This window comes from Bolinopsis microptera, chromosome 7 (assembly GCF_026151205.1).
Source record: "Bolinopsis microptera isolate Bmic1 chromosome 7, MBARI_Bmic_1.0, whole genome shotgun sequence".
Lineage (NCBI taxonomy): Eukaryota > Metazoa > Ctenophora > Tentaculata > Lobata > Bolinopsidae > Bolinopsis > Bolinopsis microptera.
In genome coordinates this window covers 478,716-495,215 of record NC_087078.1, presented here as the reverse complement: position 1 = coordinate 495,215, position 16,500 = coordinate 478,716, and the positions used below count along the sequence as shown (strand labels likewise).

The 16,500-nt window shown below is 37.8% G+C and overlaps 1 protein-coding gene across 2 annotated transcripts; it reads right to left on the bottom strand.

Moving 5' to 3' along the window:
• Positions 1 to 352: 352 nt before the first annotated feature.
• LOC134818060 (atrial natriuretic peptide-converting enzyme-like) lies at positions 353 to 15,166 on the bottom strand. Of its 2 annotated transcripts, XR_010160602.1 has the most exons (10): positions 14,571 to 15,166; positions 11,183 to 11,365; positions 8,328 to 8,463; positions 6,313 to 6,432; positions 3,093 to 3,203; positions 2,770 to 2,877; positions 2,553 to 2,659; positions 2,173 to 2,273; positions 1,196 to 1,990; positions 353 to 608 (listed from the first exon to the last, which is right to left on the bottom strand). XR_010160602.1 is itself a non-coding variant. In XM_063827473.1 (9 exons), the coding sequence occupies exons 1-9, from the start codon at positions 14,736 to 14,738 to the stop codon at positions 1,840 to 1,842; spliced, it is 1,185 nt and encodes a 394-aa protein (XP_063683543.1). In that variant the 5' UTR covers positions 14,739 to 15,166; the 3' UTR covers positions 353 to 1,839. The 2 variants fall into 2 exon arrangements, 1 of the variants encoding a protein (XP_063683543.1); XM_063827473.1 differs by having other exon boundaries at positions 353 to 1,990.
• Between the last annotated feature and the right edge of the window lie 1,334 nt (positions 15,167 to 16,500).

The window sequence follows — 16,500 nt, the reverse complement described above, 5'->3', positions numbered from 1 at the left end:
ATCACCATGGTAACGTGATGAGCTGACCAATCACGTGATGCTCGGCCGACCAATCGCACTGTACGTATTTTCGGACGCTGATTCCGAATCACCCCCCATGATATAGGGTTAAAATGCTCCCCTGACGAGATATTGGCGAAACACTGTCTCGATCACGTGATATGACCGTAAAGGAAGTTAGTCTAATTTCTCGTCAGGTTTAGAGTTTCAGCATTTATTATGCTTTTGTTAAGGATTGGGTTAGGGTTACTAGTTGACCGTTTGTAAGAGTTTAAGTGGTAATTATTTAAACCTACTCGGGAAATATAAATATAAAACTGATTTAAATTGGAAGCAATAAACGCGACAGGTTATAAAATCAAATAAAAATAATTACTGATGTAACAATCAACTAGTCAATAATAAATCATTAAGATACCTAAAATACTTGATAAATACGTAGCTATTTGGCAACCATGGTAACATAAAATACCTAAATACTTGGTAACCATTGTAGCATATGATACCTAAATACTTGGCAACCATGGTAACATATAATACCTAAATACCTGGTAACCATGATAACATATGATACCTAAATACTTGGTAACCATTGTAGCATATGATACCTAAATACTTGGCAACCATGGTAACATAAAATACCTAAATACTTGGTAACCATTGTAGCATATGATACCTAAATACTTGGTAACCATGGTAACATGTAATACCTAAATACCTGGTAACCATGGTAACATATAATAACTAAATACTTTGTAACCATGGTAACATATAATACCTAAATACCTGGTAACCATGGTAACATATGATACCTAAATACCTGGTAACCATTGTAACATATGATACCTAAATACTTGGTAACCATGGTAACATATAATAACTAAATACTTGGTAACCATGATAACATATGATACCTAAATACTTGGTAACCATGGTAACATATGATACCTAAATACTTGGTAACCATGGTAACATATGATACCTAAATACTTGGTAACCATTGTAGCATATGATACCTAAATACTTGGTAACCATGGTAACATATAATAACTAAATACCTGGTAACCATGATAACATATGATACCTAAATACCTGGTAAGTGAGGTAACCATTGTAACATATGATACCTAAATACTTGGTAACCATGGTAACATATGATACCTAAATACTTGGTAACCATTGTAGCATATGATACCTAAATACTTGGTAACCATGGTAACATATGATACCTAAATACTTGGTAACCATAGTTATAGTAATTATTCAACCAGGTTACCATTGATCATGTAAATTATTACTTACTTTATCGGTTGATATGCAACAAAATTCATACGGCTAAAATTTTACACGCTATTATGCACGTATTACAACCGATAAGATGAATAATTGTTGTTAATAAATATAATTTAACCGCAATTCAGCTATACAATTTAAGAACTGCAGTTCAATACAAAATACTTAAAGGGTATTATCATTTGATTCCCGCATTCAGGGATATGAAATGAAACAATTAGTGTTAACCTGATAACAAGGCTCTCAATTACATCCATATTTGGTATTGTTACCATGGTAACACTACCACATTAGGTACTGTTACCATGGTTACACTACCATAATATTAGGTCATGTTATATTTAAGTATCAATTAACTCTGAAACCTTTCATCACTCATAAAACTCTGATCTCAATCTTTAGAACTGTAACGCAATGTCTTCTGTTTAATCTTCAGTCGAGACAGTGACTCGGTAACACTACCATATAAGGTATTATCACCATGGCAACACTACTATATTGTTATACACTATAGTATTGTTACCATGGTAACTTTACTTAATAAGGTCACCTAGCCAGGGACCGGGAAAAGTTTCTGGAGTAGATTCTACAGTCTTTAATATTACGTTTGAAGTCGCTGCCGTTCACCAGGTTAATTGGAACTACAAAACTACCGTCACTCGCCTCAGATATCCTCAGCGCTGTTTTCTTCTTTTTCCTGCAGGGAATAAATAGAAATTTAAGATTTCATGTCTATTCTTAAATTCACGTACAAAATTATGAAAAAATGGGTTTCGACACAATTTTGCAAGAAATACCTAAAATGTAAAGACCTAACAAGCATTCCCAAACCGATTTCATTTAATTTGCTCCTTCATAAAATAAACAAACAAAACAAACCTGAACGATGTTATTTGTCCCGATACGAACAGTTGTTTCTTCCTGTGGTACTTCTTCTTCTTGCAGTCACACCCGTCTACTTTCCTTATTTCATACGTTGCCTGGGAGATCTTTTGTTCCAGTTAGTTGGTTTACCATAATATCCTAGTTGGCCTGGGATACCAACAAATTCGGAAACGAAAACGCTTGTATATACTTGGTAACATGTAGTGGCCTAGTGGTTAGAGCATCCGCCTTCTGCGCAGAAGGTTCAGGGTTCGAATCCCAGTGTCACCTAGTCTAGGGAGTAGTTAAGGATCCATTGGATCTAACTATTAACTATTATGTTGTATATAACTGTCAGAGCTACTGCAATACCCTAAGTAACCATGGTAACTTACTTTTTTGCCAGTAAAAGCTCTGTCTCCCTTCAAAACCTTCTCCACTCTGAACTTGTACTTGTAGTTCAGTTTATTAGACTTAACTTCTATCACACGCACCTTTAATACTGAGAGGAGGGAGTTTGTTATTTGGTAACTAACGTTAAGTGTAATCATGGCAACTGGTGGGTAAGACATTTCTACGTAACCATGGTAACTAAACTGCGTGGTAACTTACTAGTTTGAGTGATGCAGATGTCGGTATATGAAGGTAGGAGAGCTTGGTTGTCACTGCAGTCACAAGATAGCATATCTTCTATTAAAGAGTGTATCAAGTTGGGTCTTCCTGCGGAGAATAATAATACAGGGTATAACAAGTAGTTACCATAGCAACAATCAAAAAGCAGTCTGTTAACAGCCACCAATCGGGATCAAACTATTTAAATTGTACTGCAGATGAAAACGTGGCTTCTTGTGTTTATCAAAAGTAGTTTTTTTGTATGGAACAAAGATATTAACTTAAGTTTTAAGGTAACCATAGTAACCATAGCAACAACTCACCACACTCGCGCTCATCACTACCGTCCCCACAGTTGTCGTACCCATCACAAGTCTGCAGGTGATTAACACACTTTCCATTGTCACATTGATACGCGTTACTGCTACAATACCCTGAGTAACCATGGTAACTGTTAGAATTACTACAATACCCTGAGTAACCATGGTAACTGTTAGAATTACTGCAATACCCTAAGTAACCATGCTAACTGTTAGAATTACTGCAATACCCCCAAGTAACCATGCTAACTGTTAGAATTACTGCAATACCCCAAGTAACCATGCCACCATGGTAACTGTTAGAATTACTACAATATCCTGAGTTACCATGGTAACCGTTAGAATTACTACAATACCCTGAGTAACCATGGTAACTGACAGAATTACTACAATACCCTGAGTAACCATGGTAACTGTTAGGATTACTGCAATACCCTAAGTAACCATGGTAACTGTTAGGATCACTGCAATACCCTAAGCAACCATGATAACTGTTAGAATTACTGCAATACCCTAAGTAACCATGGTAACTGTTAGAGTTACTACAATACCTTAAGTAACCATGGTAACTGTTATAATTACTGCAATACCCTAAGTAAACATGGTAACTGTTAGAATTACTGCAATACCCTAAGTAACCATGGTAACTGTTAGAATTACTGCAATACCCTAAGTAAACATGGTAACTGTTAGAATTACTGCAATACCCTAAGTAATCATGGTAACTGTTAGAATTACTGCAATACCCTAAGTAACCATGGTAACTGTTAGAATTACTGCAATACCCTAAGTAACCATGGTAACTGTTAGAATTACTGCAATACCATAAGTAACCATGGTAACTGTTAGAATTACTGCAATACCCTAAGTAACCATGGTAACTGTTAGAATTACTACAATACCCTGAGTAACCATGGTAACTGTTAGAATTACTGCAATACCCTAAGTAACCATGCTAACTGTTAGAATTACTGCAATACCCCCAAGTAACCATGCTAACTGTTAGAATTACTGCAATACCCCCAAGTAACCATGCCACCATGGTAACTGTTAGAATTACTACAATATCCTGAGTTACCATGGTAACCGTTAGAATTACTACAATACCCTGAGTAACCATGGTAACTGACAGAATTACTACAATACCCTGAGTAACCATGGTAACTGTTAGGATTACTGCAATACCCTAAGTAACCATGGTAACTGTTAGGATCACTGCAATACCCTAAGCAACCATGATAACTGTTAGAATTACTGCAATACCCTAAGTAACCATGGTAACTGTTAGAGTTACTACAATACCTTAAGTAACCATGGTAACTGTTATAATTACTGCAATACCCTAAGTAAACATGGTAACTGTTAGAATTACTGCAATACCCTAAGTAACCATGGTAACTGTTAGAATTACTGCAATACCCTAAGTAAACATGGTAACTGTTAGAATTACTGCAATACCCTAAGTAATCATGGTAACTGTTAGAATTACTGCAATACCCTAAGTAACCATGGTAACTGTTAGAATTACTGCAATACCCTAAGTAACCATGGTAACTGTTAGAATTACTGCAATACCATAAGTAACCATGGTAACTGTTAGAATTACTGCAATACCCTAAGTAACCATGGTAACTGTTAGAATTACTGCAATACCCTAAGTAACCATGGTAACTGTTAGAATTACGTTTTATAGTCAATGCGAAAAGACTGCTCCCTCCTCTTGTGGAACGGACATTTTATTCTTCCATGTTTCATGTCACTACCACATAAGGTTATAACGTGCCCATGGTAACAATACCATAAATGGTAATCTAGTCACAACTTATCCGCCTAAATATAACGTTTCTTTGTCTAGCTAGTAGCCCCTGTTATGTAAACATTGATTGACATTTGGTCGATAGTCGAGGTGGTCTGTACCCTGTGGTAACCATGATAACGGTCTGTGGTAACCATGGTAACGGTCTGTGGTAAACTGCTATCTAGTATTCTAGTACTTCTAGTTGGGGTTAGGTAATAGGTTTAACTGGAAGTCTTGAGGTTAATGCAACGTCGGGGACATCAGACGTCGTGACCATGGTTACCATTATACAGAAGAAGCGTTGAAAGTCCTCAGTCCTCGCCTTCTTAAATCATAGCATTTACCAGTCACTGTCAGGCCTTAAACTGCAATTCTGTGACGTGATTATGTGATCATGGTTAAGCTGATTTAGGAAAATAATAGTTTGCTCTGATCCTACCTTTGTAACGTGACCTAGGATACTAATGTTGCACGTGCAGATATCTTTACTGAGTAATCGTAACAGTTGGTGCACGTGCGGATATCTCTACAGAGTAATCGTAACACTTGGTGCACGTGCCGAACTACCCGACTTTTTACTTTGGCGCCCAAACGCCACAGCTTTATCCTGGACTGACCAGGTTTTTAGGAAGGGTGGATTTAACGCTAGGATCAGCGACAACCAGCTCCTAGCACGTGCTGACAACTCCTTTATAATATTTATTAGTTGCCGGGATTCAGCTATAATTGATGTTGATAGATCTCTTCTAAGTAAAGACGTGCAGTACTTCTAAACTACTGAATTACCAATTAAGGTCTCTCAGATCATATAGTTGTTTAATAAATAAAACACTACAAATCTGAAACCAGATTGACTTTCACCGCACTTCCTAGAATCTAAATAAGTATTATTTGTTTTAAAAACAGAATAAGTTCTGTAGGTTATCAGAGAAGCCTGTATTCTTATATAAAATATCTCTGAATCACTGGATATCAATCAACCGTGACAAAAATATGTATAAACTATAATTTATAAGAATTGATGAAGTCTAATAAATAACCCGTTCGCATTATTATTATTTAATTATTATATTATTAGTAAAGATTCCATCCAACTTACAGACTTTATTTAAGTTTTGAATAAAATAGGAGACTGATAGTAAGTTACGGACTTATAAATAGTTTGCAAGATAAACAATATAATTAACAAATACCTACAAAGATAGGGCTACTATGTAATATATAGATTGATAACTAATTAAAACAGTACCGACAACTGAAGATACTTGCTTCTTGATTATAACGAGTAATAACTTAATTACAATTATTGATATGTAACAACAATGAATAATTGTTACTACTACAAATAAGATAACTTATAATAGAACTTATAATACTTGAATACTACTATAATAGTGGTATAATAATAATACTAACACTACTTACCACATTTTGTTTCATCACTCATATCACTGCAATCTATAAGTCCGTCACATCTCTGAGTTAGAGGAATACAACCTTTGTTATCCGCACATCGGAACTGGTCGTATCGGCACGTGATCTTCTCTGCAAAGTTATTTGTTAAATCTACTAACAGTTATCTTCTCTGCAAAGTTATTTGTTAATCTACTAACACGTTATCTTCTCCGCAAAGTTATTTGTTAATCTACTAACAGTGATCTTCTCTGCAAAGTTATATGTTAATCTACCAACACGTGATCTTCTCTGCAAAGTTATTCGTTAGATCTACTAACATTGATCTTCTCTGCAAAGTTGTTTGTTAAATCTATTAACACGTTATCTTCTCTGCAAAGTTATTTGTTAATCTACTAACACGTGATCTTCTCTGCAAAGTTTTTTTAAATCTACTAACACGTTATCTTCTCTGCAAAGTTATTTGTTAATCTACTAACACGTGATCTTCTCTGCAAAGTTATTCGTTAATCTACTAACACGTAATCTTCTCTGCAAAGTTATTCGTTAATCTACTAACAGTGATCTTCTCTGCAAAGTTATTTGTTAAATCTACTAACACGTGATCTTCTCTGCAAAGTTATTTGTTAAATCTACTAACAGTGATCTTCTCTGCAAAGTTATTTGTTAAATCTACTAACACGTGATCTTCTCTGCAAAGTTATTTGTTAATCTACTAACAGTGATCTTCTCTGCAAAGTTATTTGTTAAATCTACTAACAAGTGATCTTCTCTGCAAAGTTTTTTAAAATCTACTAACACGTGATCTTCTCTGCAAAGTTATTTGTTAGATAAGATTTAATTTTGAAAAAAAAGAAGAATCGAAGCAAGTTAGTTCAGGGGGGGGGGGGGGGGGATTGTAGGCAGTATAAGAGTTGAAGGGTAAGTAACGAGGAAGTGTACTTGTCTAGGCAGTATAAGAGTTGAAGGGTAAGTAACGAGGAAGTGTACTTGTGTAGGCAGTATAAGAGTTGAAGGGTAAGTAACGAGGAAGTGTACTTGTGTAGACAGTATAAGAGTTGAAGGGTAAGTATTAAGTAACGAGGAAGTGTACTTGTGTAGGCAGTATAAGAGTTGAAGGGTAAGTAACGAGGAAGTGTACTTGTGTAGGCAGTATAAGAGTTGAAGGGTAAGTAACGAGGAAGTGTACTTGTGTAGACAGTATAAGAGTTGAAGGGTAAGTAACGAGGAAGTGTACTTGTGTAGGCAGTATAAGAGTTGAAGGGTAAGTAACGAGGAAGTGTACTTGTGTAGGCAGTATAAGAGTTGAAGGGTAAGTAACGAGGAAGTGTACTTGTGTAGACAGTATAAGAGTTGAAGGGTAAGTAACGAGGAAGTGTACTTGTGTAGACAGTATAAGAGTTGAAGGGTAAGTAACGAGGAAGTGTACTTGTGTAGGCAGTATAAGAGTTGAAGGGTAAGTAACGAGGAAGTGTACTTGTGTAGGCAGTATAAGAGTTGAATGGTAAGTAACGAGGAAGTGTACTTATGTGCCGCCCCCACTGAGTGTAATAACAGTCTGGAGTATTCTGATTATTCTGTGATTTGCTAGATTAGCTGCGATAAGTTACTAGGATAAACCTTACAAAGTTGGGATTATTCAGGAATTCTAGGTGTGTCCCCCTCTAATTCTAGGTGTGTCCCCCTCTAATGCTAGACCTTTTAAAGTTAGACCTGATCTGCTAGACCCTGTTACGAACTCATTTCACTAAAACGTTATCAGACCATCACCAACACAACGCTGATCAAAGCGTTCAAATTACGTGACGAAAAATGTTGAAAAAGCACTGACCTTACTGTAGAGTAGGGAAAGGGACTGTAACCTAGTAACCTAGTAACCTAGTAACCTAGTAACCTAGTAACCTAGTAACCTAGTAACCTAGTAACCTAGTAACCTAGTAACCTAGTAACCTAGTAACCTAGTAACCTAGTAACCTAGTAACCTAGTAACCTAGTAACCTAGTAACCTAGTACAGATAAGTACTGACCCTGTTGTAGTGTAGGTGATGGAACTGTAGCGTCCTGTTGTAAATCTCTCCTGTTTCTGACACAGTCCTGCCCGTCTTCTATCAGACTGCAGTTAAACTCCCACGTGTAAGAAGGTTCCAGAAACTTCTCACAACTCTGCGAGATTCTTTAGTTAATTAGTTAATTAGGTAATTAGCTAATCCGTTAATTAGATACTTCACCCACAGCCCATAATGTTACTTCAAAACAGGAACCGATAAACCATTTTTTAGTATTATAGCAGGAACTAATTTAGTGATCGCCAATCAGTAGTTTACACCCAGCCTTGTGCAGATTGATATATAGGACCTAGCCCTAGAGAGGGATTTTATAGAACCAATGGTTTGTTAGACAAAAACGTTATGCTCGAAATTTAGAAAAAATTAAAAATCAGAATTTTAATACCTTGATGTTAAACACGTGTCGGGCTGGATACTGCCAAAGTCTGGTTTTAAGCATCATCGATTTCTTCATTGGCAATTATGACATCTTGAGTTATTTGTTTGGCGGTAGGAGCACGTATGTGATCTGTCATGTATGTGTTTTTTGAAAACTATAAATAAATATTTTTCACACCTTGGCTGGTGAAGGTTTTAAGTATAAAAGTGGTACCATGTAGTAGGGTGGTAGCACGTGCACTAACTAGCACGTGCACTAACTAGCACGTGCACTAACTAGCACGTACACTAACTAGCACGTGCACTAACTAGCACGTGCACTAACTAGCACGTTCACTAACTAGCACGTGCACTAACTAGCACGTGCACTAACTAGCACGTTCATTAACTAGCACGTGCACTAACTAGCACGTGCACTAACTAGCACGTGCACTAACTAGCACGTGCACTAACTAGCACGTGCACTAACTAGCACGTGCACTAACTAGCACGTGCACTAACTAGCACGTGCACTAACTAGCACGTGCGCTAACTAGCACGTGCGCTAACTAGCACGTGCGCTAACTAGCACGTGCGCTAACTAGCACGTGCGCTAACTAGCACGTGCGCTAACTAGCACGTGCGCTAACTAGCACGTGCGCTAACTAGCACGTGCGCTAACTAGCACGTGCGCTAACTAGCACGTGCGCTAACTAGCACGTGCGCTAACTAGCACGTGCGCTAACTAGCACGTGCGCTAACTAGCACGTGCACTAACTAGCACGTGCACTAACTAGCACGTGCACTAACTAGCACGTGCACTAACTAGCACGTGCACTAACTAGCACGTGCACTAACTAGCACGTGTACTAACTAGCACGTGCACTAACTAGCACGTGCACTAACTAGCACGTGCACTAACTAGCACGTGCACTAACTAGCACGTGCACTAACTAGCACGTGCACTAACTAGCACGTGCACTAGCACGTGCAATATTAGGTGGCACTAGTAGTAGGTGGTATTAGTACATACTGTGGGGTGGTACCCCCCTTTAGCTTGTAGTGATTCACTGCACAGCACATCCTTGTTCCTTCACCAATTATCCGCCCTTTTTTCACAAAAAACCTATTTTTTATAAACTCACCGCCAGAGATTGACAAATCAGTAGCATATTCAGCCCTACTATAACTGTACTGTACAGGTAAGTCACCCGTCAGGGGAATGACAAGTTTGTTTTATTGGTGAATTTAGACAAAAGACGAATAGAGAGTGTCAAGAATCAACAGGTAAATACACGTCACGCAGGGGGACTATAGTGCAAAGTCAGAAGGTACCCAAAACAGATTATTTCTAAAAAGGAAATCACCCTCTTGAAATATACAGGATTCTATCAGTTATTACTTTATTAACGTCACAAATACATACTATGACGTCACTTATGGTTTCTGTTGTTATGACGGCAATTAGTTTTCCTGTTGTTGAGAACAGGAAGAAATCTCAGTAAAGACAGAAAAACTAGCCGACAGACCAAATGTTCCAAACTCAGAGATTTAGACAGTGTTAGTTTCATATGTGTTATCATAGTGTTTGTGCTTTACGTAGTAACCTAGTAATCTAGTAACCTAGTAACCTAGTAATCTAGTAACCTAGTAACCTAGTAACGTAGTAACGTAGTAACCTAGTAATCTAGTAACCTAGTAATCTAGTAACCTAGTAATCTAGTAACCTAGTAATCTAGTAACCTAGTAACCTAGTAATCTAGTAACTTCTTTGCACTTTAGTCTCCCTGTGCATAGTGTTTGTGCTTATGATGAACATGTTTTATTGTTTTACGGAGAATATTTCGTGAAATGAATTGAAAAATTTCAGAACAGATCATAACACGTCGTTTAAAAGATAAAAGGAAAGCGCCGAAAATAAGGTCATTAATATAGTAACCTATCATTGGATTTGCTTGGGAGCTGTCAGTTTGGGGAAACGTTCGCAATATTTTACATTTCTTATAAAATAGTAATATGACAGCTTAACCGCATGATTTTATGTGAAATAAGAAGACGAATAGACTCTATTTGTCTATAGGGGCGCGACGGCAGCCGCCAAGCCAAGTCAAGCGGCGCGACATCTCATCTCAGATTTATACGTGACTTTACCCTTTACCTTCCTAACTAAAGCGTAGATTCCTAACCGTAACGCAACCCTGACCCCAACCGTAACGCAACCCTGACCCCTAACCGTAACGCAACCCTGACCCCAACCGTAACCCCAGTACTAACCAAACCTCACCAACAGAACTCGTTTGAAATGTCAGCTCTGAAAGAATGAAGAGCTCTCTAAAACGTCAGACAGTAACCTAGTAACGCAGTAGCCTAGTAATCTAGTAACCTAGTAACCTAGTAACCTAGTAACCTAGTAACCCAGTAACCTAGTAACCCAGTAACCCAGTAACCTAGTAACTTACGTTTCTAACGTCAGTACACATATCTTTACAAGGAAAGTTGGTAGGTGAGGCGGGCGGACTGTTCCCTGGACATCTGGGAAAGTAGAGAAAGCACATCAGGTTCCTGAGGTCTCTATGGCAACCAGCATGTCCGTCAAGGTAGTTGTGGTACAAGTACTTGTTCTTAAACGCCGCGTACGCCTCCTGAAGTAATAACAAATTGTTCAGCTGATGGTACTGTGAATTATTACTTCAGACTTCTAAGAAACAACTACCCACTATATGTTATCTTGGTGAGTCTGGTAACCTAGTAACCCAGTAACCTAGTAACCTGGTGAGTCTGGTGGATTAGAAACTGAGCATAAAACTCTCTGATCTCTGATGTAGGGGTTTAAGTAGTCTACTAGCTGTTAAACAGTCTGTTTAACGTGTTACAGTGCTTATAGCTTTATCTCACTTGTTTCGTGTATCTTTACTGTTAGTTGCACTAGTCCATGTTCTAAACTTATTGATTTGAAAGTTTTATTATTTGTTAATATTTCCTCATGTCTTCTACAGCATACACATAAATGCACATAGATTATCTATATAATATGTATCTATTAGATATTAGCTTAACAAAACGTTAGGAAAACTCCAGCATTTGATAAATAATCTTCGGATTTGCACTTGAAGTAACAAGACGACACGTCCCGAGAACCTCTCTAGTAACCTAGTAACCTAGTAACCTAGTAACCTAGTAACCTAGTAACCTAGTAACCTAGTAACCTAATAACCTAATAATCTAGTATCCTAGTAACCTAGTAATCTAGTAACCTAGTAACCTAGTAATCTAGTAACCTAATAATCTAATAATCTAGTAACCTAGTAACCTAGTAACCTAGTAACCTAGTAACCTAGTAACCTAGTAACCTAGTAACCTAGTAATCTAATAACCTAGTAACCTAGTAACGTAGTAGCCTAGTAATCTAGTAACCTTGTAACCTCGTAATTTAGTGACGTAGTAACCTAGTAATCTAGTAACCTAGTAACCTAGTAACATAGTAGCCTAGTAACCTAGTAACTTATTAACCCAGTAACCTAATAATCTAGTAACCTAGTAACCCAGTAACCAATAAAACAGTAACCTAGTATCCTAGCAATCTAGTAATCTAGTAACCTAGTAACCTAGTAATCTAATAACCTAGTAACCTAGTAATCTAGTAACCTAGTAACCTAGTAACCTAGTATCCTAGCAATCTAGTAACCTAGTAACCTAGTAACCTAGTAATCTAGTAATCTAGTAACCTAATAATCTAGTATCCTAGTAATCTAGTAACCTAGTAACGTAGTAACCTAGTAACCTAGTAACCTAGTCTCCTAGTGACCTAGTAACCTAGTAACCTAGTGACCTAGTAATCCAGTAATCTAGTATCCTAGTAATATCCACTTCTACTTTTCTAACTGACTTACTGAGTAGAGGCTCAATAACAAGAATTCACTTCACATTGTTTTCACTACAATCGATCCGAATCAATCACAAAAATCTAAGAAGGAAACAATTTACGATTAAGAATCCTAGTAATCTAGTAATGTAGTAATCTTGATTAAGAATCATAAAAACTGGGAGGATGCCATAGAATCGGGGATTATCGGCTTCTTTGGCTGGGCATATTCCTTGAATCAAATGTATTCAAGATATTGTAAAATATTTCCAATATTTGAACTTATCTCTCGGCTAAAATTAGTTCGGCTAAATCGTGGGCGCGGACGGGCGTCACGAACATTTTCACCAATCAACAATTTCATCGCCTAATTATGAGCCAATCATTATTTTTACCCACCAAATATTTTTCTACTATAATGTTTTTCTTACTACGTTTATTTCAAGGAAGAATTTTTACAGAATAACAGTAAGCACGTGTAATAGAAATTGATAAAATGACATAATTTTAACGCACAACTTTTTAATTCGCTTAAGCTCCTATTGCAACCAAATTAATCAAAAGTATAGGCCAGATTAAGTAGAATCTTAATTCGAGACCAAATTTTCGAAATTATTGAAAATTGCTTGAAAGTTAAAGATAATCGGACAGGCTGTTTGCAAGCTCAGATTTCTGAAGAACGTAATTATGTTTACGAAGAGTTTTAATCAAAACAAGTTGATAAACTTAATAGTTTGAATCAAGCGACAAAGGCAGTATTACATTTAAACAATAAGCCAAAAATACGTTAATTAATAAAATATAATTTTGTTGTTTATGGTCGAAGGTTCAAAATGTTGTCTATCTGCACATAAAAGTTTATAATTTTGTCGTTTTTTTCGAAAGAAAATAAAAAGCAACCGAGAGATGGAAGGTAAAATTTGCATTGGACCAGATTTTTTTGTAGGGCGGCTTGTTCCTTTTTCTCGAAAAGTAAAACCGCTAAAGTTTGAAAACACTTAGGCTTTAAGTAAAGCATCCGAATAAGATACTGCAGGTGATACGAAGGAGACTACTTGATTTATTTATGAAGGAGCACGCCTGAGTGAGGTTTTTTATCCAATAAAGCGTATTTGTCTAGCCTTGCGGGCCCTTCATAGCTCGTACCAAACCACTGAGCTAGCTCTAATCACTATCTGGGCAGCATCACTCGTAACCTCGGGGTTTTAGTCTACAAATATTAAAACACTCCCTCCTTTGCCAGTTTGTGGAGAAATCTACCGCGATCTGAGGCCAAGCTGGGGATTTGTTGATCCACAACAGTTCTATCGGTCCTAAAGACGGGGGATTATTACTCCTTCATAAACCTATGTGTTTACTGTTGGCAGATACAAGTGGGCGGACGAGAGATATAACCCAGACATCGAGTGATGATCAGGGACTTATCCAGAGACACCTTCAAAACAACATACTTGTGACCTCTGTGTTCTGCAAAATGACAAGTGATAATTGAGGAGGTAACGTCTATTACAGACCCTGGAAAGTGTATTTACTCTATTGGTTTACTAAAGAAAGCAATCATTGGCCTGCAAAATGCTTGTCTTGCTTTGTCTTAAAGAGACGTTAACAGTTACCAAGAGGAACAAGCTATCGAATTATAAGTGATGGAGCATGAACTATCTATTAGGTAATCGTCGAGGCTTGGCAAAACGGACGGATATAGACGTTGGATCAGTGATGTGAGGGAGATAAGTGGGCATGTTGCCTGGATCCTGGTTACGACTGTCTCTGACATCTAACCCTCTTCAGTCTGGACGGGAACAGTCCCACTCAATTTCAGGGGGGAACATGGGACGGGGTCACCCGGTGATTGGTATTTTATTGATTCTCGCTACTTCTAGTCAATCTATTTACCGCGTGCCTACAAACCTTAGTAAACTATCTAGTGTACCACGTGATGGTAACTTGATTTATTTATGAAGGAGCAATAGGAGCTGAGTACGTACCTCTTGTGTTGAGTGCCCCAGTTGGTTGGGGAAGGAGGTGTAGTCGTATCCCAGTTCGGAGCAGATGTCCTGTCTTTTAATCTCGCAACTGTTGCTGCCGAGAGGTTTGCTGGTAATCAACTTGAGCAGGAACAAGGTAAGCACGTGGACAAGAATCATGGTGTTCATCAAAACGAGGCTGTAAAAGTAATGGAACTTTATTTCTGGGTCGGAAACAATTCCAAAAATGTCAAGCGAACACGACAGCGGGGAGGTTGAAATGTCTCGATAGATAGATTACTGCCTGGATCGCTGGTTAGACCTAAAAGTGCTTACTTTTAAACGTTATCTAAATCCGTTGTAATTGTTGTTTATTGGTTTCAACTGACCTAATGACAATTCTGAAATTCGATTTGCTCATTAGGGTTAGGCGGGTTTAGTCGGACTACTTGATTTATTTATGAAGGAGCATGCTACTACTTAAGCTACAGGGCTATGAAAACGTAAGCGGTCAAAGATGCGGAGTGTCTCAAAAGATGCGGTATCAGAAGATAGGGAGTTGATGGAGCAGATAAACAAGTGCAGTACGTCACCTCTACCCCGCCCCCCGCAAACGCAGGCTCTCGATAACTATTGACCTTATGAAGGAGCATTGACTGTGCCCTTAATTAGGAGAAAACTGATCTAATTTAGCGAGGTGCGTTAATATAAACTCAGGGTAGCAGGATGTTTTGGGGTTTCGGTAAAACGCTCAGCTAAATTACAAATAATTCGTTCAGGGAAGTGCGATCGGTGATGTAAGGCTGTGTTATGAAGGTGACCAGATCACGTGACATTACGGTCACGTGACATTTACTCTGACTCATCTTTCCCGGCTCTCTCGCTTATTAGAACGTTTCTTAACAGAACACTGTTCTAATTTCTAAAAGTTATCACTTTACTGGTCTGAAAATTCGTAAATTTCACTGGAGATGAAATTAAATGACAAATGATCGCCATCTGATGTGAAGACGGGTTACAAAGTTGCTATAGTAACGGGTAACAAGGTGAGGTGAAGTACAGGTACCTTAAGTATTGTTATTAAAAGTACTAAACAGAAGAACTACGAGAATGATGCTCTGTCTGTAGGGAAAGAGGAGGGGCCCCGGATACTAATTAAATTATTTATGAAGGAGCAGGCTACTAATTGAGTGACAGACGACCACGTGAGGTATTACCCGGACCCGATACTAGCTTCCACACTAGCACAAGTGCATGTGTTCTAGTGAGTGACTGCTCCTTCATTAACACTAATTTCCAGGCCGGGCGGGGGACAAGACTTATCTTATTACCGGGTCTGGGCGAGTGTTTATGTTATGGTCCCGGGTCCGAGCAGAGCGCTGTGTTTGGGTCTGAGAGGAGTCTGTATTTACTGGTGGAGGAGAAGCTAAGTAGATATGAGCGCTGTGATGGTGTCCTCCCCTCGCGTCACCGGGAGGTGGGGGCCTGCTCACCGTCCCACGCCAGGAACTGCACACCCACTGTCATCACTTCACTGGTCGATTAGAATACCTTAGTCTCGTATTGTAAAGTGGAAAATGACTTTCACCGTCAATAACTCATTACCACGCTAACGATACGCTTCTGAAAACTCCGCCGTTATTTACAACTATTTACAACTATTTACAACTATTTACAACTATTTACAACTATTTACAACTATTTACAACTATTTACAACTATTTACAACTATTTACAACTATTTACAACTATTTACAACTATTTACAACTATTTACAACTATTTACAACTATTTACAACTATTTACAACTATTTACAACTATTTACAACTATTTACAACTATTTACAACTATTTACAACTATTTACAACTATTTACAACTATTTACAACTATTTACAACTATTTACAACTATTTACAACTATTTACCCCAAACTCTTGACGCGGATGTAGC

What these genes read in the sequence shown, in the direction of transcription:
- LOC134818060 (XM_063827473.1), bottom strand. Translation starts at nt 14,738, where the DNA reads ATGAACACCATGATTCTTGTCCACGTGCTTACCTTGTTCCTGCTCAAG. An exon ending in CATCTGCATCACTCAAACTA is followed by an intron (nt 2,660 to 2,769) that starts GTAAGTTACCAC and finishes CCCTCCTCTCAG; the next exon opens with TATTAAAGGTGCGTGTGATA. An exon ending in GGACAAATAACATCGTTCAG is followed by an intron (nt 1,991 to 2,172) that starts GTTTGTTTTGTT and finishes TATTCCCTGCAG; the next exon opens with GAAAAAGAAGAAAACAGCGC.